Raw genomic sequence first — 23237 nt, 5'->3', positions numbered from 1 at the left:
AAAAATCAGCTTCTTTCAATATAAAACTTTTAAAACTTTAACAAAAGCTGCAGGTGTGTGTCTGTGTCTGGTGAATTTTTGGTTCAAACAAGTTTGTTTTTCATTCGGTGTGGAGAAAACCCAAAGATTTTTCTCAAGTAAGAGTACAGATACTTTGTAATAAAATTACTCAAGTAAAATAAAAAAAAGTACAGCATAGTAAAAATTCTCCTAAAAGTACATTTTTTCCCAAAAGAGTAACTCAAGCAAATGTAATTGAGTAAATGTAACTAGTTACAACCCAACTGTGAATTAAACAGATTATCTGTGAAAATCTCTGTTTCCTTTCTATTATTACCATCTATAAAAGCACTGCTCCCGACCAAAAACAACCAATCAGAGGGAGGAGGATGGTCTTAGCACTGTCAATCAACCTCATGTACTTGCTAATAAATGTACTAATGGATGAGAAACAACTTACAGGAAAACCGTTCATCCGCCTTCATCGGTGGCCATGCTAATTACCCTAAGCGCTCACAATAGCTGCTAAATAGCAGAGATCAAATGCAGGAAGAAAAAAGAGGGATGAGCAGCCCTGCAAGGAAAGATTGACAGCTCTAAGACCCACCTCCTCCCTCTGATTGGTTGTTTTTAATTAGCACTGGTAGAAGGCGGAAGAGATCAATTTTTTTCACAGATTATGTGTCTCACAGTTTCAACAAATTGAATATATATATTATGGTAAATTTCCATCAGGGGAGCCTGTAGTTGCAGCAGTTCGCCACCAGAGGGCGGACCGAACAGGCACTGACTCAGCAAGCCAACGGAAATTCAGCGCTGTAACGGTAACGTACTGTAACGTAGACGCTAGTTGGTGCTCATGTCTGTCTGTTAACAGGTAAATCTAAATTATAAACTCATTATTAGCAATATATAGGATGTATAAATGTGTTAGAAGTCTATGCTAATGTGGGGAAAGTTGTCCGTTTATCCCTGAGTGCCTAATGGTGAAATGTAATTTATTTGTTAGTTTGAGTACGTTAGTAGCTTAACCATTACCGCTGATGTTGGGATTTACAGAGCAGTGATGCGAATCTTTTTTATTATTATTATTTTCGAGGAGAAGTGAGCTAAGTAAGGTGGAGTAATTTATTAGTGCAAAAGTTATTAATATTTTTATATTCGAGCAAAACTGTAAATATTTATTCATATGAAGCAACCTAACGGTAATGGCTGTTGATTAATGGAGAGGATCATTGTTGCTCTGTTAATAGTCGCCTATAGCTAAGCCACAAATCCAGACATTTACATGCAGTGGAATTTAAAAATCAAAATACAGAGAGAACATACGTTTTCCTGCCTACATATTCATATAAACTACATTGCAACCTCCTAATTCATATATACATATCAAAAATACGTATATGCAATTTGTTATGGACAATTTTCAGGTAAAGCAGGAAAACCAGCTGAAATATTTTATTATTGAAAAGAAAGTTAGAAAAAAAGAAAAAAGGTTACATCTGCAGTTAGACAATAATGCAATTGCAGTTTAAAAACATGATAGATTTTGTGTTAATAATTCAAGTGAACCGATAAAAAAAAGTATTTTGTCCACTAAACTGGCTGTAGATTCATTTGACTAAAACAACTCTGATGACTAAATTATGTCTAAAACTATTTGACATTTTAGTCAAAAACAACAAATTTACTGTCAAAACTGTCCTTTAGTAAACATGACTAAATGTATTAAAGAAATAAGTAAGTTATTTATTTATTTTAATGAGTAGATTAAATAAATAAATAATTGACTTAATAAGTAAATAAATACTTATTTACTTAAAATAATATATCAATTATATGCATTTATTATTATAAATAAGTATAGTTTTAATAATAATCAATGCTGTATTTATTATTATAATATGTATAACAAAAAATACATAAATATTTATTCATAAAAATATATGTATGTAAATAAATAACAAGAGTGCGCGTGGAAATAATCCATAAATAAATAAAAGAGTTTTAAAAAAAATCTAATTATTTTGATATATAAAAAATAAAAATAATTTCATGCTTCTAATTTATCTGAAACTGGAAATATTTAGTGTGATTTATGTCTGAACAGTCGTGCTTTCTGGTTTTAACTCTGCATGTTTCCGCTATAAATTAAAACCCTGCGGGATCTGTGGATTTTTTGCTTTGCTTCCAGGATGTTTCCTATTTTAAACGCTTCTCTTATCTATTTCTGCGCCTCTCAGCCTTTTAGTAGACAAGCTCGCCTTTGTGCTGCAGAGAAGCCTGCATCAGTGTGAGCGGGTGGAGGAGGAGGTGCTGCTGGTGGTGGGGAGGCTGCCGGTGCTGTGAGGACTGGGCTGATCGTGCAGCTGACTGGATGTTGACGCGCATCTCCGCTCAGTCTCATGATTTGATCACCGGCAGCCTGAGGAGGACCGAGAGCGCACCGAGCCACGGCGTCTGCACCATGCATCATCCGTCTTCTACGCGACTGTACCCGTCAATGCGCCACGTTTGCCCAGCTCCAGCCCCGACCGCGGCAACATAAAGGCTGAGGCTTCCTATCGGGAATGACAAGGCTCCCAAGATGGTTCGCATCGCCAAGGCCCTGGGCTTGTTTATCCTGAGCGTCGTGGTGCTCATTCTGTCGCTCATCAGCTACGTGTCTCTGAGGAAAGACAGCCTCTTCGGCACCGGCAGATATTACTCCGGAGGCCCGCGGATTATGTTTCATGCAGGCTTTAGGTGAGTACGGATTTTCGGCTGTAGATTGAGGGCAGTTAATGAAATGCACACTAGGGCTGGTGTGAATGTAAACAGAGGAGTGTGGCCTGTTTGTGGGTTCCCTCATCTCCATTTCTCATACTGGACTTAAGCTGAACGGTGAGCTCTCCAGAGTGCTGATGTTTGTGCCTGTACCTTCTTAAAAACAGTCCCAATTTAAGAAATCAGCTATATGTTCACTGTAAAAAAAAATATGCAGGTTATCATAATCAGTTTCTGTTTCTTTGAATAATGGGATAACTAATCCACACTTTAGCTCCAATCTGACCTAAAGATGTCAGATCTTATTTCATTGAAATATTTTCAAGCAGTTCTTAAAAACATGCAACGTGATTAAACTGTTTTGTAATTTGTTTCAAACTTGTGCATATGTTTTATTTTTTTACTTTTGTGTAACCAGGTTGTTGGGTGATTCAAATTTCTGGCCGGGTCCCTTTTGAAAACGAGATCTGGATTTCAGTGAGGTTTTACCCAGTTAAGTAAAGGAAAGATTGAAAGAAAATTTTAATTTACTAATAATTGGACATCAATTTATGCCCCAATTTAGGAATTTCACAAAATTTCTGCTCGCTTTGTGTCCCAGGAACAAAACTATTCCTAATAATTTAAGGCAGTTTTTAGAAAAAGATCATTAGAGACTAGGGAAGCATTTTGCATTCAAACTTAGCAAAATGAAAGTCTGGAAAATTTGAATGACCAATTGTTTTCTCTTAGTCATTTTTCCTAGAAATAAGATTCAGATCCTTTTGTTTTAGATATTTTATGGTGTTTTTTTTTTTTTTTTTTTTTTTTGGTATCTATCAATGTTTTTGGGTGGAATGAACTATTCTTTATACGATTCTTAGTATCTTTTTTTAACTCCTTAATTTATTGATTCTTTCTGTTGCTGATTGTTGTTTTACTTTGACTACACAGAAAGCTTTCCGTTTTAGTTAATTACCTTTTTCATTCAGGATTAGTCATTTTTCTTACTGGCTTGTGTGTCGGCAACGCTGTAGATTTTCTGTGCGCTGAAAACCGCTCGAGGCTAAATACCTCCACCCACTCTGTCCTACAATAAAACCACAAGATTGATCCACACTGAGCTCTGGTTCCCTGATGCTCTGTTGATCTGTGAAGTATTTGGACTCTGGCTGCTTTTTATCCATTTACACCAACCTTTGTGCATATTCATAATAACTCAGCGAAGAATCAGTTGGTGTCACCCTGTTTTACTTGAAATGGCATCAATAACACAAAAACAGTCTAACATAAGCCCAATTTCTAAAGTCAAATTGGAAGGCGGTTCAGACTAATGTTGCAGCTCAAAGATCTTCTTCCTTCAACCCATCCAGAATCTCAGTAGATTTGTCTGACGCCGAAGTGTTTGGGTCAGGGTGACCTGCAGTTCATTTAGTCACTTTGCAATCTTTGAGTTACTGAGATAATATGTGACAAACCAACACAAAGCAGAACAGGAATGTAGAGCGGAAGATCACTTTCAATGACCTCTGTTACAAATAAAAATCTGAAAACTGTGGCATGCACTGTTAACTTTTTGTCTTCCATCTGTGTTGCTACGTGTCTGGAAGCAGAGAAACAGCTTCAGATAGATAGATAGATGGATAGATGGATGAATGGTTGGATGGATGGATGGAAGGATGGATGGAGGGAGGGAGTGAGGGAGAGAGAATGAGAGACAGACAGACAGACGACAGATAGATAGATAGATGCAATGAATTTGGCAAAGAATAGCATTGCATTAATATGAGTCCATAGAAAATACTTAGCACTTAGAATTAGCTCATAGCTAAGAGCAATTTGGCGAGACAAATGAATGTTTTTGTACTTTGGGGGGGAAGCCAGAGTACCCAGAGGGAACCCACTGATGCACAGAGAGAACATGTAAACTCCATGCAGACAGACCTCAGCCTCCTATTATTGCAGGGCTCCAGCGCTATCAGCGTGAAACCACTGTAATATCACTACAGAGGGATAGAAACAAGAAGCTTTAAAAGCAAACTGCATTTCCTTTTGTTGTTTTCAGGTCTCAGTTTGCCATGAATTTCCTGGACCCTTCCTTCATCCCACTGACGAATGCCTTGAATGAGGAGCTCCAAGGAAAACCATTCAAATGGAAGTTCAACAGGACAGCATTTTACAAGCAAAGGCAAGATTTTAATCACCACGTTTTAAATATATACTGTATCTTTGGTTGATATTTTTATATATAACAAGGGGCGCAAACAATTTAACTACAACAATACCACAGAAGAAGAAATAAAGAGGATGGCCTCCCGATCTTAAAGTCACACAGTTATAGCAATGAAGCAGTTTTCTAAGGTGTTTACAGTCTGGTAAAGGAACAATCCGAACAACAAACAAAAGACATTTTGTGTAATTATGACAAGACAGGAATACAACCCAGTTACAAATGCAGGGGAAATACTAAAAGAAGCAGAAATGAAATCTGTAACTCTGAATATTTGAATAGAGGATTAAACCTGCTGGTGGTTTGGTGCTGAAGTCGTTTCTGTTTTTCAGGAAAGAAATCTTCAACTACATCGACATTCCCCACAACTTCTCCCTCACGAAGGACAGTGTCCACGTGGGCCAGCTGATGCACTTTGACTACTCCAGCCACAAGTACGTCTTCTCCATCAGCAACAACTTCAAGTCGTTACTCCCTGACGCCTCCCCCATCCGCAACAAGCACTACAGTACGTGTGCAGTTGTGGGAAACAGCGGCATCCTGACTGGGAGCCACTGCGGCCCCGAGATCGACCAAGCCGACTTTGTCTTTCGCTGCAATTTTGCTCCCACTGAGGTCTACTTCAAAGACGTAGGCAAGAAGACCAATCTGACCACGTTTAACCCCAGCATCCTGGAGAGGTACTACAACAACCTGCTGACCATTCAGGACAGGAATAACTTCTTCCTGAACCTGAAGAAGCTGGAGGGAGCCATCCTCTGGATCCCCGCCTTCTTCCTTCACACCTCCGCCACAGTTACCCGAACCCTGGTGGACTTCTTTGTGGAGCACAAGGGTCAGCTGAAGGTGGAACTGGCCTGGCCGGGAAACATCATGCATGATGTCAACAAGTAAGACGGATACAAAACAATACAATGGAATAGCATTTGTTAATATTAATATTTGATTTCCTCTTATTTCCCTGTATTTTCAAACACATGTGCTGTTAAAGAGGCGGTGTTATGTATTTTCCAGGCACATAGTATCATTTTATAGCACAATCAAGTAACAATGTAACTTCAGTAAAATGTTGTTTACATTAAACATGACTTAAAAGATATTTGACCTTGCAATTGAACTGTCTCTTTTCTAGTTTCAGTTAACTTGTTTAGCACATTTCAGCAACAAGGCACTTCAAAGTGCTTTACATCATAAAAACACAAAAATACAAAGTCATAGAAACACAGTCAACAATTGAAACATTACATTTTGCCATAGATAAACATCAGATTGTTGATTAATTTTTCAGTAATTATGTTTCAAAAGCAACTCTGAACAGGTGGGTTTGTGTACTGTTGCATATTGTGGTGCTAAGCAGTTCAGTGATTGATAAACATCAGTATTTTAAAGTCTAGTCTCAGTGTAGGGACTTTAAAGTTGGTGTCTTGTGCTTTTCTTGTGTTTAGTCAGAACTCTAGCAGCAGCATTCTGGATCAGCTGCAGCTGGAGGATTTTTTAGGCCGACCCAAGAAGACACTGTTGCAGTAATTAATGCGACTAAAGATAAATGCCGGAAGGAGTTTCTCTAGATCTTGCTGAGACATTAGTCCTCTAATTGTGGAAATGTTCTTCAGGTGATAAAAGGCCAACTTTGTCTCCAGGTGTCTCTGAAGGTTCAGGTCTGAGTCGACCCACATGTTATTATTGAACAAATAAGCACGTCGGAACAAGTTTAGAAGTATATAAATGTTTAACTTCCAGCATCCTTGCTGAACCCAAAAAAGGCCAAACAGTGGATGAAGCATTTTTTATCTTCACCATACCTTCCTATTTTTGCATGTGTCAGGACTCCAATCTATGAACGACACGCTGTGAAAGAGCGACAGAGAGAGAAAGAGAATTACTAATCTACAATTTAGAGAAATCACACGTGTTGGATTGATTCCTTACTTAACGTCTCATTTCTCCCACAGATACTGGAAAACTAAGAACCTCTCTCCCAAGCGTCTGAGCACAGGGATCCTCATGTACACGCTGGCGTCCGCCATGTGCGATGAAATCCACCTCTACGGCTTCTGGCCGTTCGGATGGGACCCCAACACAGGCAAGGACTTGCCATACCATTACTACGACAAGAAAGGGACCAAGTTTACCACGAAGTGGCAGGAGACGCATCAGCTGCCCAGCGAATTCAAGCTGCTGTACAAGCTGCACAGGGAAGGCGTGATCAAACTCAGCCTAACACACTGCGCATAGACGTACGAGTGCATCACTCCGGAAACCACAACCCATAGATAGCAATCCATTCCCAACATTTGTTGTGTGACACATAAGCATGATAGATGGCAATTGATTTTTAATTTGTAGAGAGACTCAGTTTATTTTATCTTGATAGTGACCATCTTTCTGGATGTGTAGATCACACAAATGTTCAATATGTTGTCGTGCTAAGTAGAACTGTCATGCTTCTATGATTGTCTTTTGCATGACTCCTTGCTATAGCGTGACCATTTGGCAAGAATAAACATCCCTTCCAGCTGTAAAGTCAAATCTTCCAGTTCTGATTAATGCAAATGATTCACCTTTAAAACAGTGTGCTGATTATTTACACTGAAATCACTGCCTAATCTCAGGGATTGAGTTAGATCAGTGTTTTTTCTAATCAGAGTTTATGCCTCTAGAGTGGTACAGTTCTTCTTTTCAGGATTTTATCCCCATGATTTATCAGACAATCTGCACTGCTCTCTAAGATGGTATTGTTTACAAGATTGTCACTATAAATATCTTTATGTTTGTTTTTTAATTTCTATAGATAGTGCCATTATCAACCTTAAATTATGTTGCAATGCTTCACTTAATTTTTCTTACAACTAACATTCCAACAATAAGCCATAAATTCATAAACAGACAATATCTATTACCATTTATTGCCCCTATACGAGTCAGCCTACGTTTTATACTTGGACTAAAGATATTCCACCAAAACGGGAAGCATTTAAAGTCACAGAGCATTCATTTTACAAAATTAAATATACTGTTTAATAAACTGACATGAGACATCAGTTATACAGTTACAGAAAAAAAATGTTATCAGTAGAAAATAAGTGAACGCTACGTGGATGATTGTTTTCATTCAGTATTTCACAGAATATGTTACTCGAATTTAATTGCTACGAGAATATATATAACAAATACAGTCTTTGTACTAGTTATAGTCGGTTAACATTCATGTTTTACTTTTACAATTAGCCTGGATTTTAAAAAAATATATTGATTGATAATTATTGAACTCAAATAAGTTACGAAATGGTTTCTTCAAATATTTGAAAATTAAGAACTTTTCATCTGAAAGAGTCGGTTTTTGTATTTCCCTCTTATTTTCAGCCAACATCTGAGCTAACTTTTTAGTTAAATGCTTTAATTATATTTTAAATCTTAACTGCATTTTAAATTTGGAATCACTGCTTGACAATCAAGCGATCCACATTCAAAACTGCTGAATGTGACAAAATGTTTGTCATCCATCCGTTAATGACTGAAAAACTCACAATGTTCACTGAAATAACTTAAAACTGACAGAAGTATGAATAAAACAATATTGGACATTAAACAGTAAAAATCAGACATTGCTTCTGAAATGTGATTTAACAGAATCAGCTGAAAAAAAATTAACTAATGCGAAATTATCAAAATATTAAGTTATAAGTACCATCATTTCAGTCCAGGTCTGTTTCATTAGTTTTATTAATTTATTTATTTTTAAGACTTTGTTAAACCACAATTCAAATTCAATGTAGGATTCTCAGTAGTTCATTTTCAGTAAATTTTTATTTATTATCAGTTCTGTGGGTTTTAACTTATTTCAGTGACTACTGTGGGCTTTTTGGTCATTAACAGACAGGGAACAACAGTTTTCACCACGTATGTAAATGGCGTGAGCAATGGGAAGGAATATGTATGTTTTGGACAAAATTGTGTGAAGTAAACAATCTAGAGGTTTAACATGAATTAAATTTAAATATAATAGAGAAGATACAAAACTTTTTTTAACTGAAAAAATGCTGTTTCACTACAGAAGCCTATCTTGGACATTTCCAACCTGAAATGAATGAATTTTATGTGACTTGCTGCATTTTGACTAAACGCATGAGGATTCAATTTACTAACATTGCATGGAAAGCTAACATATATTTGGGCTAGTTTTATAAAAACCTTTTTGCAGATTGTTTGAGGGTAAATTTAGAATTTTGAAGTCATTTGTATTCCTAATTGTATAATCCATAGTCAAAATCTTTCTATGAGACTAGCTAGAGCAAACCTATTGCTATAAAGCGGTGTGGACCAAAATCGCAACATAAAATACAAGAATTTTTTTTATTTTACAATGTTATCTGAAATAATCCACCAAATCTAACATGAAACAGGGAAAGAACCCAAACAGTAAACATTTACCACGTGATTTTAGGCTTTAACTTTGGCTGATATTTAATACACAGAGCAACTCATTCAGGTTTAAATTGTTTTAGTGTTTCATCGCCACCCGGTCACAGAAGTTTTATTAATTTGTCTGAGTTTCACATTGACGTAAACAGTTATATGAACTGTCGTTACTGTCTCTCCTTACAGCCAAAAACATTACTGTGGATAAATATTTGACCTCATATAGGGTTTGGTTTTGTTTTTCTTTTAGGGCACACTTAAATGTTTCAGATCATAAAACAATTTTTTAATTGAAGAAAATGTTAGTTGAGACAAAATTATGCTTTTATGTAATGAATGAAAACAGGATATATACAAACTTGTCTCAATGTGAAAGTGTAATTTCACACTCTGATATAGTTATTAGATTCAGGGTTTAATTATTTTCTCAGCGTTTCATTTTTTACATTTCTGAGGGTCTGTCCAGCTTTTTGTTTTATAAATGAATTTAGCAAACAACTTTATATAAAAACCAGTTTCTTATCAGTTTGTCTGATACAATTTTTTTTCTGCAACACCTCTGTGTGTTCAAAATAGTAAAAGCAAACTAAATTTGTCAGTAAATATTTCTTCATACCTCTCACTGCACATGAAAAAACACATTTGCAGCTTGTCACATTGACTCTTACTTGATATCATAGATGTATAGGAATAATTTCTGTGGTTTATTTATAAAGGGACTGACACTAATTTTTGATTTTGTATGCTGCATAAAATCAAGCACTAGGTAAGATTTAAAGATTTTTTTTTACTTTAATATTGATGTTAAATATTTTTCTTTCTTCTGCTAAGTAATGATGTGGTATGGCTCCATGAATGTCTTTCATTTGGACAGATATCTTTGAAATATCTTCTGATTCTGAGATGAATTTTGGACGGTACAAATTTATGTCAAATGCCGGAACGTAGAATGTGTGTAAATTTATCCATTATAATAAAATCTTTAAGGGTTGTAATGCCAGTTAATGTAAAAGCCAGAATAACAGTATATTGCTTTTTGTGCATTAAATGAACTGACACTGACATGTATCGCATAATGTATTTTTATTTTGAAATGCATCAATACACATAGTCCCCTTTAAGAGTCCTGGACTTGTGTTTTCTCTGCACGGCATCTTCGTTTCATGATGCATAAGGAAGCTTGGCTGCTTGTGTACATGCCATAAACAATGTACTGGACTGTGGTATCTGGTTTGTTTGACAAAAAAGAAAAACAATAGTTCTTAAACTGTCATAAATGTTTTAATTATACTCCATGATAAATAGCCATTATGTGCCTGCGAAATTCCTTCCATTAACGTTTCAGCCTGTCAATAAAAAGCGCTTTTCTCAGTTCAGAGTTGTGTTACCAGTTTGCCTAAAATATAAACTATATTCAGTCTTAAAGTAATCTACTTTTGCCAGATAATTCAAACTACTTTTCAAAGCATCAACAATCTCCACATTAAGACTGTCTTAAAATGCTAAGTTATATATATTTCACAATTTATTATTATTTCTATTATTCTGGCATTTTAAAATCAGTTATTTAATTTATTTCTTACCTGGACAAGTAATACTTGTAAACATTTATGTATTTATGGTCCCACTAAGAATTTTTCAATATTTTTTTCTGACTTTTTGTTGCCAAATTCATCGCTGTGTCTTTTTGCAACAACAATAAATTTCAATCATGTGAATTTATGATTATTATTTCTAGACAAGCAAACATTTAATGCTCTTTAGCAGAGGTTATGTAGAAAAACTTGACAACATCACAAAACAATTCAAATGTAATGAAGATTTCTATGAACGAAACATTAGCTCTCTCCATCAACTGGAAAACAAATAATTCTCCGTTAATAAGTTGTTTGATGTATGATATTAATTTTTTCACCTTGTAAAATGAACAGTTGAGTTTATGATGAGCAATGATAAACAAATGATCAGAATACGTCTCTATTTATACCAGCCAATAAGATCTTAGAGGTCTTACTGAATTAAGGCAAATAAAGTAAGACATATTATAGAGATAGATTTAATTGTGGCCAATCTGTATAATTTAAAATAAAAGTGGAAAGAAGGTATTTTACCTTGCTTTTCAAACTAACAATAAAAACTAACTGCAGATTTAAGGGCTACTGTGGCTTAACTGGTCTTGATTTTCAGACCGTTATACAATAAAGGCGGGTCATGAAAAACCTGTTTTTCAAGCTTTCTAATATTAAACCCTCCTACCTCTCTTTTTAATGTTACCCTGATAATTGCTCCCACTTCTATAGCCTTTACTCAAAGAAGTGGTTTGAATTGTTTGTGATAAAATCTTTGTTTTAGTATCCATACATGAGAAAAGTTCTGGATAACGTTACCTCTTTATCGGATATCACTCTCATCTATCTTTTTTATTTAGACTATTTATTCTTCTATTTAGTCCCTGTAAACAACCTACTTAAACAAGACGTCAGTTTGTTTTTGCTTGTATTTGAGCTTGGTCATGAAACATTGAGAAAACTACTCATAATAATGTTTATGTCTCAAGTGTGATTTCATTTAATCACTGCATAAAACTATACATTACTTTTTGCCTCTTCCAGCTGCCAGTATTTCCCCACAAACGGCACAGTAGCAAAAAAAGGCAAAGTAATGGAATCCACACAACAATTAATCTAATTTCCAGGCGTTATTAATCAAAGGCAATTCTATTATATTAGATAAATATACTTGATTGAAGGAAGCTCGGCGTTTCAACAGTTTTGTAGTTTTCTGGAAGTTTGTTCCAGATTAGATGAGCGTAAAAACTAAATGCTGTTTCTCCATGTTTGGAGGAAGAGCAGAATTGTACCAGAAGAACTGAATGATCTGGAAGGTTGATACAATGACAACGGGTCTACTTATTCAGGTTTGCAGCTACTAACTTTATGTAGAATTTTATTTGAACAATTTTGTGTCATATGAATACAGTGTTTAATGTTTTTTTTTTTATTCTCCTCTGTGAAGATGTTGTGGTGTGAGTTTGTAAGTTAAATATCCTGTACCTTTTAGTCTGTACCTCGACACTACAAAAAACTCAACGGAAAGTGTAGAAAGTTATTAAAGCTACCATATTTCTTGTCGTTTCTCTAAGAAATTGACCTTTTCAAGATGGCAGCATTGGTTACGTGCGAAACGTTCTGTGACCGGAAAGTGCGTCAAATGACGCTAGTGACGCCCTCCTGGTTTGAACTCGAAGCGGAAAGCACGAGTGAAATAAGGTAACAATCTGGCAACGTGATCTCTGAGGGGAGCTTTTTCAGCCAGCAAAGGGGTTCAGTACAGCTTTTTTAAAAGTTGCTTTGAAAAAGACTCGTTGGAGCTCAGACTAGTTTCACTTGTCAGAAAGCGAAACTTTAACGGACACCGAGAGCAACGATGGCGCAGAACGGAGTTCATCTGGACCGAGAGAGTTTCTCCTGTTCAGTTTGTCTGGATCTGCTGAAGGATCCGGTGACGATTCCCTGCGGACACAGCTACTGCATAAAGTGTATTGAAGAACACTGGAATGAGAAGGACACTAAAGGAGTACAAAGCTGTCCTCAGTGCAGACAGACCTTCACACCGAGGCCTGTCCTGGTGAAAAGCACCATGCTAGCGGCGTTAGCCGAACAGCTGAAGCTAACTACACTCGGAGCTTCTCCTACTGATAACACTTATGCTGGACCTGAAGATGTGGCCTGTGACATGTGCACAGGAAGGAAACTAAAAGCTGTAAAGTCGTGTTTGATGTGTTTGGTGTCTTATTGTGAGAAACACTTGCAGCCTCATTACGACGTGGTTCGGCTAAAGAAGCACCAGCTGGTGCAGCCCTCCAAACAGCTCTATGACAACATCTGCTCCCATCACGATGAGGTGATGAAGATGTTCTGCCGCACCGACCAGCAGACCATCTGTTACGTCTGCATGGTGGATGAACATAAAGGTCACGACGTTGTTTCGGCTGCAGCAGAGAGGAAGGAGAAGCAGAAAGATCTGGAGGTGAAGAGAGGAGAAGTCCAACAGACAATCCAAGATGGTGAAAGAGACATGAAGCTCCTTCAGCAGGAAGTGGACGCCATTAACGACTGTGCTGATAAAGCAGTGGTGAACAACGACAGTATCTTCTCTGAGGTGATGCGTCTCATTGAGAGAAGAAGCTGTGAGGTGAAGCAGCAGATCAGATCCCAGCAGGAATCTGAGGTGAGTCGAGTCAGAAATCTTCAGGAGAAGCTGGAGCAGGAGATCTCTGAGCTGAAGAGGAAAGACTCTGAGCTGGAGCAGCTCTCACACACAGAGGACCACAACCAGTTTCTGCAGAAATACCCCTCACTGTCTGCTTTTAGTGAGACTAGAGACTCTGTGTGTCCGTGGGCCTGCTATGTAGACGTGACTACAGCTGTTTCAGATCTCAAAGACAAACTTCAGGACATTTTACGAGACAGTTGGACAAACATCTCACTGACAGTCGCCGAAGTGGATGCTTTCCTCCCGGATCCAGAACCTAAAATGAGAAATGAATTTCTCAAATACTCACAAGAAATCACTTTTGACCCAGAAACTGCTCACAAACAGCTGCTGCTATCCGAAGGGAACAGGAAGGCGACCCTGATGCGTAAAGATCAGATCCAGAGCCATCACCCAAAGAGGTTTTCTGCGTTCTTCCAGGTGCTGAGTAAGCAGATTCTGACTGGGCGCTGCTACTGGGAGATGCAGTGGGCTGGACTGGGGGGCTACGTCGCAGTCGCCTGCAGGGATGTGAAGAAAACAAAGACTTCGTTTGGGTGTAACGAAGAGTCCTGGGCTTTGTTTTGCCAAAAAGACAAAAATCAGTTTTTGCACAACAAAATTAAAACCCCCATCACTGGAGAAGATTTCTCCAGAGTGGGCGTTTACCTGGATGAGAGTGCTGGTACTGTGTCGTTCTACAGCGTCTCGGAGGGCATGAGGCTGCTCCACCGGGTCCAGACCAGCTTTACTCAGCCGCTCTACGCCGGAGTCCAGCTCTGGTTCCGGATGGGAGACACCGCTGAGATCTGTAAACTGAAATGAGTGAAAGTTCACAGCATGTTCAAATCAGGATGTAGTTTCTCTGAAGCTTTGTCTATTTTCTGATTGGCTCTACTTTAATCATTGTGCATTTATGCTGATTTTGTTTTACTTTGTAGGTTTTTTTAAAATTTGCTGGGTGTTGATAGTAACTGACTTTATGGATGGTGTTGTAATCTTTAGATAAAAGAACATATTTAGTGTGACTAAAAAATTGTGGAAAACCCTTTTAGGTTTGTTTTGTCAAAGGTGAATCTGGATTAGTTTGAAAATGACACTAAACAGATTTTATAAAGAAATGTGGTTTTGCTACTGAGTAAACTGGTTTTCAAGGAAATAAATTGTCTTTTTTTCTTTTTTTTTCCTATTTGTGTAAAATATTGTAATTTTTTCTGTGAAAAGTTATTCTTCCCCCCTACTCCCTGCCGCTGTCATCCTTTTGTTAAAAGGAGAGTTGGTGATTTAGGCCAAAAAAAACCATCTCTTTTGGCAAAAAATTATTTGTACCATTTATTTAAGGAATACAACAGTATCTGGATTTCATGTTGGTTTAGGGTTTTTTATTTAGAAATATAACATTTTAAGACTCGGCATCAAATCTGAGTAATTTTTCTTCAACATTATTTTATTATTCCTGAACACTTGAGTTTTATGTTAAAATTTTTATCTCAATTGGAATGAACCTAAAACAAGGTGACTTCTCTGCAGTTATTCTCAAATGATCAGTTTTCAATACTGATATAAACAGAAGAGGGCGCTCTAATCTTAATAGTGGTTTGAAAACAAAACATTTTAAATTCTGTTAATGTGCTGCTAAACAACTTAAAATTAGATGTAATTGCTGATTTTTCCACAATTTTAAAGATTAGCAGGTTTGTTTTGGTTTTGGAGAGTTTGCTTAAGTCCCAAAGTTTGTTTTTTTTAAGTTTAAATTCACTTTTAGCTGCTGAGCTTTAATCAAAATGACCACATCAACCTGCATGGCAAGTTTATCTTTTCTTCTTAATGTGAGATGGTTCTGAAGTCCTGAACAGTTTGACCCACTTGGGTCTGTATCAGATCAGAAAGTCAATTGGAAGTAAAATGTCAATAGCTAAAAACTAGATTTTTTTCTAGAGCTAATGCCACAAAAAAAGTCAACTTCTTACCTGCTCACCAATAAACCAACCATGCAATATTTTCATTAAATGAATCTAACTATTTGAAAAAGAAAAAACAAATAGAAAATCAACGTGTTGATCAATGTTGAGACTAAAACCTGAAAAGGAGTTTTGCATGTTTGCCTCTTTAATAGAAAAAAATCAAGTTTGCAGATTTACTTGGGGAAAAATATTCAAAGATTTAGTTTATTTTCTTCACAAGAACAGAATTTGGGCCACATTTTCCTGAAACACCTACTGTATCTGATTGAGGTTATTAAATTAATTAAATGCAAATTTGGGTGCATCAAAGTTGCAAAAACATGCAAAATAAGAGTTGAAAATATGTAATATGTTTTACTGTTAAAAAATTAGCTGGTGTCAGCTTGGTTTAGTTTGTCTGGATCAAATACGTCAGTGTCTGTCTTCATCGTCAGGATTTAAGTCTCATCTGATTGTTTTAAATTCACCAACAGAATATCACAGCTGAAGTAAGCCAATCATGTTCTTCCAAGATGCAGGCTCATGGGAGTTCGCTGATAAAACTATCCGTATTCACTTGGACGCAGTATCAGCGTTACAAACTGATCAAATCATCTTCCCAATTCAAAGCTGAGCTAAAAACTGACACAAACGCAAGAGGGCGCTGTTGTTCTGGATAACAGGTGTAGTGGAGGTTTAAACAACTTTGTTAGATCATGTTAATATGTTGAATGGACATAAATATTTAGATTCATTATGACAAAAACATCGTAGATTGAATGATTCTCCTTATAAAAACCGAAAAGCTGCTGCATAATTTAATATTTTGACTTAGAAAATTCACTATTTACGAGGTTACCACAGATTTTATTTTACTTCTATATTGTACGATTCTCCAGTTTTCTTCAAGTATAAATTTAAGGTATAATTATGAATCTTACAAAGAAAAAAAAAACTTCAAACAAGCCATATTTGTTCAATCTTTAAAGGGTATCTATTATGCAAAATTCATATACGTTTTTATTCTTCCATTTGGATTTCAGCTGCTTCTAAAAACAGCCCCAGGGCTTCAAACATTTGTTTTTAGTAATGAGTTAATGTGTTTCGGTGTCTGGGGTATTAATTGTTAAGAACACCTCCGGATTGTTAAATCACAATCGAGGGGACTATGGGGTTACCTGTCAACTATATGCTATAAACATGCATGATCGCTGATCTCTGAGTTTGAAAAAAAAAATGTACATTCATATGTCGCACCAAGAATTATTTAACTATTCAAAGAAACCCCAACAATTTTCTATTTTATTACCTTTCTTTTGATTGTTTACGCTATGTGGTGCTGGCTCACATTCGCCAGTATTAGGTACAATACCAATTTATACCAAAAGGTGGCAGTAGAGGCGCATGGGAGAGAGACTGACTTCCGAGCCTTATGCAGAAGAAGCTGATTTAAAGCGCGTAACGTAGCACGTAAGACTGACGAGTCAGCAGCACAGTACCGCCACTACTAAAGACTATGTTTTCTGTTTTCACAGGTGGGTTATTTTTGATTTAGTTTTTCAAATTTTTATAATTTCAGTACCGTGTTTTGTTGTCATAAATTCTATTTTGAGATATTTCTGTATATTAGAAGTGAATGTTTACTGCCAATGGCCTAAATGCTAACTACCGTTAGTGCGACCGTTAATTTCTTTGGGTCCAAAAGCTTGCAACAGTTAGCATCTCAGTTAAAGAAGTTAGACTATTATACGTTATTTCCCCCGTGATATTGGATTAGAGGACAGTTACAAAGTATCTTGTATCATAATTGTATAACACAGGTCCATTATCTGTATAATATTGAAGATTTATTAATGTTAGTAATGTAATGTATGTTCTTGATTGTCTATCCATTGTGGTTAACAAGTTACTTTGTGTATAACATACTGTACAAGCAATAACTGTAATTATTAAATTGCTAATCTTAATGTTTGCTCATATATATATATGATTAAAGCATTGAGATATAATGTCTGTTTTTCTTTTAGTAATTTAAAAAACGTTTAAATAAATACAAAGAGAAATGAAAATATCAATAAACTATGACTCATATATTCAGTAAGTGATTAATTTGACATAAGACCCTAGGAAAACTTCAATTAGATACTAAAGTTTTGTTGTAAAAAGGGTTCAAAACATCAATTAGATACTAAAGTTTTGTTGTAAAAAGGGTTCAAAACATCAATTAGATACTAAAGTTTTGTTGTAAAAAGGGTTCAGTGCTGTTTCTTTGTCAAACTGCATTGGTTTCTCCTTCATGTTCCTCCTCTCAAACAGAATCACTCTGTCAACAGATTTCCTGCTTCCCTCCCAGCCAGAGACAGTTTGTCAGCGAATCCAGTGCAGACGCACCTTCATTGCACAAACTCATGACATGTAGAGCATAGATCAGGGTGGTCTCATTTCTCTGAAAGTGAAACTTAAACCGTCTCTGAGAGGAAAAATGGCACAGGAAGGAGTCCAGCTGGACCGAAAAAATTTCTCCTGTTCAGTTTGTCTGGATCTACTGAAGGATCCGGTGATGATTCCCTGTGGACACAGCTACTGCCCGAAGTGTATCAAAAACTTCTGGGATGAAAAGAAGAAGAAAGGCGTCTACAGCTGTCCTCAGTGCAGGCAGACCTTCACACCAAGGCCTGTCCTGGTGAAAAACATCATGTTGGCAGGATTAACTGAGCAGCTGAAGCTAACTACACTCGGAGATTCTCTTACTGAACAGAATTATGCTGGACCTGAAGATGTGGCCTGTGACATGTGCACAGGAAGGAAACTAAAAGCTGTAAAGTCGTGTTTGATGTGTTTGGTGTCTTATTGTGAGAAACACTTGCAGCCTCATTATGACATGGTTCGGCTAAAGAAGCACCAGCTGGTGCAGCCCTCCAAGCAGCTCTATGACAACATCTGCTCCCATCACGATGAGGTGATGAAGATGTTCTGCCGCACCGACCAGCAGACCATCTGTTACGTCTGCATGGTGGATGAACATAAAGGTCACGACGTTGTTTCGGCTGCAGCAGAGAGGAAGGAGAAGCAGAAAGATCTGGAGGTGAAGAGAGGAGAAGTCCAACAGACAATCCAAGATGGCGAGAGAGACATGAAGCTCCTTCAGCAGGAAGTGGATGCCATTAACGACTGTGCTGATAAAGCAGTGGAGAACAACGACAGTATTTTCTCTGAGGTGATGCGTCTCATTGAGAGAAGAAGCTGTGAGGTGAAGCAGCAGATCAGATCCCAGCAGGAATCTGAGGTGAGTCGAGTCAGAAATCTTCAGGAGAAGCTGGAGCAGGAGATCTCTGAGCTGAAAAGGAAAGACTCTGAGCTGGAGCAGCTCTCACACACAGAGGACCACAACCAGTTTCTGCAGAAATACCCCTCACTGTCTGCTTTTAGTGAAACCAAACACTCATACAGCATCAATGTTTGTCCTCCGAGGTACTTTGAAGATGTGACAGCAGCCTTGTCAAAGCTGAGAGATGAATTGCAGGACATCCTGAAGGAGAAATGGACAAACATCTCATTGAAAGTCACTGAGGTGGATTTTCTACTGTCAGAACCAAGGACCAGAGATGACTTCCTACAATATTCACAGGAAATCACCTTGGATCCAAACACAGCTCAGATGAATCTCCTACTGTCTGAGGGGAACAGGAAGGTGACCCTTGTGAAGCAAAGTCAGTTATTTCCCGATCACCCAGAGCGGTTGTCAGTTAAGTTTCAGATCCTGAGTAAACAGAGTTTGTCTCAGCGATGTTACTGGGAGGTGCAGTGGGGAGGACAAGGAGGACAAGGAAGTTATGTGGCAGTCGCATACAGGGATGTCTATAAAACAAACAGTGTGTTTGGACAAAATGACAAGTCCTGGTCTTTATTTTGTTGTCCAAACAATCATCAATTTTGGTACAACAGCATCCGAACTCCCATCCCTGGTTCTGAATTCTCCAGAATCGGACTTTACCTGGACCAGCCAGCTGGTACTCTGTCGTTCTACAACATCTCAGAGAACATGACTCTGATCCACAGGGTCCAGACCAGCTTCACTCAGCCGCTCTACGCTGGAATACAACTCTGGTTCAGCATCGGAGACACAGCCGAGATCTGTAAACTGAAATAATTATAACTGTATAAGAAATTAATTTAATGAAGTTAATCGTTTTGGGGTTTTTTTTTTGTTTGTTTTTGTTTTGCTCTTCTTTGCATTAATTTTTCTTTAAATACCTGCTCATAAAGGTTTGAAATTTCTGTCTCTTGAGGTTTTGTGTATCAGACGCCAGTCAGCAACTGGTTACAAGGTAGCAACAAATTCCCTTCAGGTTCCTAAAATTTAAAATACTTTTAATGAGATGCCAGAGAAAGAGCTGGAGGGAATTTTCCCAGCCAAGAGTCATACTGTAGTACTTTGCTGCCCATCCCCCACCTGTTGCTGCTCACTTTGATCAGCTCGACTGCTACAGTAGTCACTCAAAGACAAATTTGGTTCTTTTGGAAATATTTCTGGTTGTGACAAACTGTGTGGAAACTAAAGCTAGCAAGTTGAGTGACATCTTGCAGGATGGTTAATGTTTGATGATTTTGGTTTATTTTAGTCCCCAAAAAAAGTACTAAGTTCTGCATTTTTCTACTTTCTTAGACAAAAATGTACAAAATAACATTGAGTTTACATGACATAAAAAGTTAGTTATTAGGAGTTAATAACAACGTTTGTGTAAGTAATAATAATAATTAGAGATTTGCAGCAAATTTAGAGATTCAATCTAATCAACTGTCCTGTTGCTACATGCTCGTCGTGGAGGAATGAAACTGCAGTGTCAGGATGCTGTCTGCTGGGATTCCTTGGATAAAACGCTTTTTACAAAGTTGAATAATAAACCGACCTTTTGTTCATTGTTTAATTAGAAGGTTTGAACTGGAATCCATGCAGTTGACTGAATCTGTCTGTGAAATGGATTGAAATGACTGTATGTTATATGTATAAACTGGAAGTGACCCTATATGACGTTTTTTTGTCAGTTATATAAATAAACTAAATTGAAACTGAATATTTCTATGAATATTGATTCAAATGCTGCTGTTTTTCATCACTCATATATTTGTGTTTGGTCTTCTGAGAAACTTTAAGCTGGAGACATAAACAATAATATGTATAAGTTATCTGTCATCCAGGAAATAATCATGATGTATGTATCAAAATTTAAATTTGTAATTCTGCTTTAATTATTCACCTTGATAAAAAATACATTATTCTGTATATTTTGTCAGGCAGCAACTCTAGACATTAATACAGTATAATCAACCACTGTAAGATTATATTTATTTTTCAAATTAATGCCCAACTCTTACAGCCTTCCCAAAATAAGAAAATAAATCCATTATAGAAATTAACCTACATTTACATTTTGGCCTAATTAAACTGTTTTTAATCAAGTTTCATGTATTCCAACACTCCTGTTAAAACAGGTTAGTAGGTTTTTAAAGCACAAATTAACCAGCAGATGCAATATTGATTAACGTACACCACTAGGTAGTACTGAAGTGAGTATTGTTAGATGTGAATGAAATCTCAGCCTGGACATGGAGCTTAGGCGAAAATTCAAACTGGGAGACTAGACCAGCTTCACCACATCATCTGATCACCACGCCTGGCCTCAGCCAATCCGGAACGGAGCTCCACGTCGCTCCAGCCAATCGTCGTCCAAGGACACCTTCAAGAGTTCAAGCTACCCTGGGGGCTTCCTGCTCGTCAGCCGTGCTTCGACCCACCTCCTCCCCATCTCCACCCCATCTCCACCTTCACCATGAGGGACATACTCTAGGATCCACCGTGCTTTCCCATCTCCAGGCTCCGCACCACCACCAGGTTCGGTCCCGGGGGGAAGACTATCCCGAGCTCGCCGAGCAGACCACCTGCTCACGGCAATCCTCGGCTCGTGGTCTTCTGCCGGGTCCGAGCGCCAAAGAATTGTACCATTAAATATTTTTAACTGCTATTTTCTTCTCTGTGTGAGTCTCTCCAGATTGAAATGTATTTACATGGTTGCTCTTATCATAGGATGGGTAATCATACGCACACACATATGCACACACACACACACACACACACACACACACACACACACACACACACACACACACACACACACACACACACACACATGCATACTGATACGTAAAGGCAATTACGAACAGTCAGTCAACCTAATATTGATGTTTTTAGACTGTAGGAGGAAGCTGGAGTATCTGGAGAGAATCCACAAACACATGGGAAGAATATGAAAACTGTGCAGAAAGAGCTGAGGCTGGAATTTGAGTCCAGGAACATCTTGTTACAAGGTAAAACCACAAACTATTGATCCACAGTGCAGATGAATAAATGTAAAATTAAAAGTATATGCAAGAGGTATAAATAAGTTTGACTGTAACAGTACGCCCTTTTTTTGTGCCTTTTTTATCTGATAGTTCATAGCTAAGGATTTTGATTCAGAAATTAAGTTGGTTGATCAACAGACATACTGCTTTTGGTTGGGTAGATATAGTTTAAAAAAGGTTTATGTTACTAAAAGCAACAATTGTTGCTTCGTTAATTTCCCCACAATGTGGTTGCATTGCTGCCATCTGCTGGATCAAACTTCCAACAAGAAGCAACTGTTCCAACATAAACGTGAACAAACTTCTGATCAAGCTTAATCCATCTTCCTTCCCAAGATTACTTCCATTTAAAAACATGATACTTTAAAAAAAGAATAGGATTATTTCTTGATTGTTTCATTTGATTTAAAACTTTTAAATCTAAATAATCTCACTGAAACACAGTTTTATTGTCCTGACTGACCTGTTTTAAAGAGGGGCTATTATTTTTTCTTCCATTTGATTCTCCACTGCATCTAAAATCAGTCCAAGCACTTAAAAACAACAACGCCCAGTTGTTTGTTGGCAATAAGTTAATGTTTTTTGGTAAGCTGTTTCAAAAAACCTCATTCCACAGGGACCTCGCTGTTACCTAGCAACCTGAGCAAAGCCCAGCCTGTTGCCTAGCAAACCCAGAGGAGCTCCAACACGTTCGGTCAGCTGGTGAGCCGCTATCTGCGCTGTACAATGGCTTCTGGAAAAGACAAGTGTTTTGAGGTTGACTTAGCATCCAGAAATATCTGCTTTTCAAAAATGTACAGCTGTGTAATTGCACATCTGTTTGCACAGTTTATTTGTATTAAAAGTGACAAGAGGCCCTAAAACAGTTCGTTCTAGAAGGAGCTGAAAATAGTCAGAACTGAACAGACTAAAATCCCATCATCTAAGAATGATTTTGTGCAAAAATGTGATGAACATGTCTTGTATTGACTTTAGACGTATCCAAACCCGTTGAAGGAAGCACCTTTAAACAGACATCTATTTACAAGAGATATGTGATGAGAAATAATGTAAAACAATAAAGATGAAGAAAATACTATTACAAGTAAAATTTTAATACTTTCAAGGATTTATTATAAAATTACTCAGAAATCAATAAGAATAATAGTGCTTTGTAACTTAAATAAGTTTCTTTGCATAAATTCACTTTGTGCCTCTCAGGTAAGACTGATGAAGAGGTTTGTTTTTATTTTTTTTAAAGTTCA

General features: G+C 37.2%; 3 protein-coding genes across 4 annotated transcripts; all 3 read left to right on the top strand.

The window, feature by feature from the left end:
• The first annotated feature begins 803 nt into the window (after positions 1-803).
• Positions 804-10517, top strand: LOC122828701 (sia-alpha-2,3-Gal-beta-1,4-GlcNAc-R:alpha 2,8-sialyltransferase-like). The gene is made up of 5 exons (XM_044112505.1): positions 804-877; positions 2244-2745; positions 4811-4933; positions 5308-5865; positions 6928-10517. The coding sequence occupies exons 2-5, from the start codon at positions 2588-2590 to the stop codon at positions 7208-7210; spliced, it is 1122 nt and encodes a 373-aa protein (XP_043968440.1). The 5' UTR covers positions 804-877; positions 2244-2587; the 3' UTR covers positions 7211-10517.
• A 2101-nt stretch (positions 10518-12618) lies between these two features.
• Positions 12619-15049, top strand: LOC122828700 (tripartite motif-containing protein 16-like). Its single transcript, XM_044112504.1, has one exon. The coding sequence runs from the start codon at positions 12821-12823 to the stop codon at positions 14471-14473; it is 1653 nt and encodes a 550-aa protein (XP_043968439.1). The 5' UTR covers positions 12619-12820; the 3' UTR covers positions 14474-15049.
• A 1926-nt stretch (positions 15050-16975) lies between these two features.
• On the top strand, positions 16976-22706 carry LOC122828691 (tripartite motif-containing protein 16-like). Of its 2 annotated transcripts, XR_006370260.1 has the most exons (3): positions 16976-17126; positions 21842-21957; positions 22610-22706. XR_006370260.1 is itself a non-coding variant. In XM_044112488.1 (2 exons), exon 2 carries the CDS (start codon positions 18074-18076, stop codon positions 19739-19741), a length of 1668 nt encoding a protein of 555 aa, XP_043968423.1. In that variant the 5' UTR covers positions 16999-17126; positions 17925-18073; the 3' UTR covers positions 19742-19869. The 2 variants fall into 2 exon arrangements, 1 of the variants encoding a protein (XP_043968423.1); XM_044112488.1 differs by lacking the exons at positions 21842-21957; positions 22610-22706 and adding an exon at positions 17925-19869 and having other exon boundaries at positions 16999-17126.
• Positions 22707-23237: the final 531 nt, after the last annotated feature.

Source organism: Gambusia affinis, linkage group LG03 (assembly GCF_019740435.1).
Source record: "Gambusia affinis linkage group LG03, SWU_Gaff_1.0, whole genome shotgun sequence".
Taxonomy (NCBI): Eukaryota; Metazoa; Chordata; class Actinopteri; order Cyprinodontiformes; family Poeciliidae; genus Gambusia; species Gambusia affinis.
The sequence above is the reverse complement of the archived record's forward strand: the minus strand, read 5'-3'. Positions and strand labels throughout refer to the sequence as shown.

Coding starts and splice junctions, on each gene's coding strand:
- LOC122828691 (XM_044112488.1), top strand. CDS start 18,074: ATGGCACAGGAAGGAGTCCAGCTGGACCGAAAAAATTTCTCCTGTTCA.
- LOC122828700 (XM_044112504.1), top strand. CDS start 12,821: ATGGCGCAGAACGGAGTTCATCTGGACCGAGAGAGTTTCTCCTGTTCA.
- LOC122828701 (XM_044112505.1), top strand. CDS start 2,588: ATGGTTCGCATCGCCAAGGCCCTGGGCTTGTTTATCCTGAGCGTCGTG. Junction 4,934..5,307: donor ACAGCATTTTACAAGCAAAG/GCAAGATTTTAA, acceptor TCTGTTTTTCAG/GAAAGAAATCTTCAACTACA. Junction 5,866..6,927: donor ATCATGCATGATGTCAACAA/GTAAGACGGATA, acceptor TTTCTCCCACAG/ATACTGGAAAACTAAGAACC.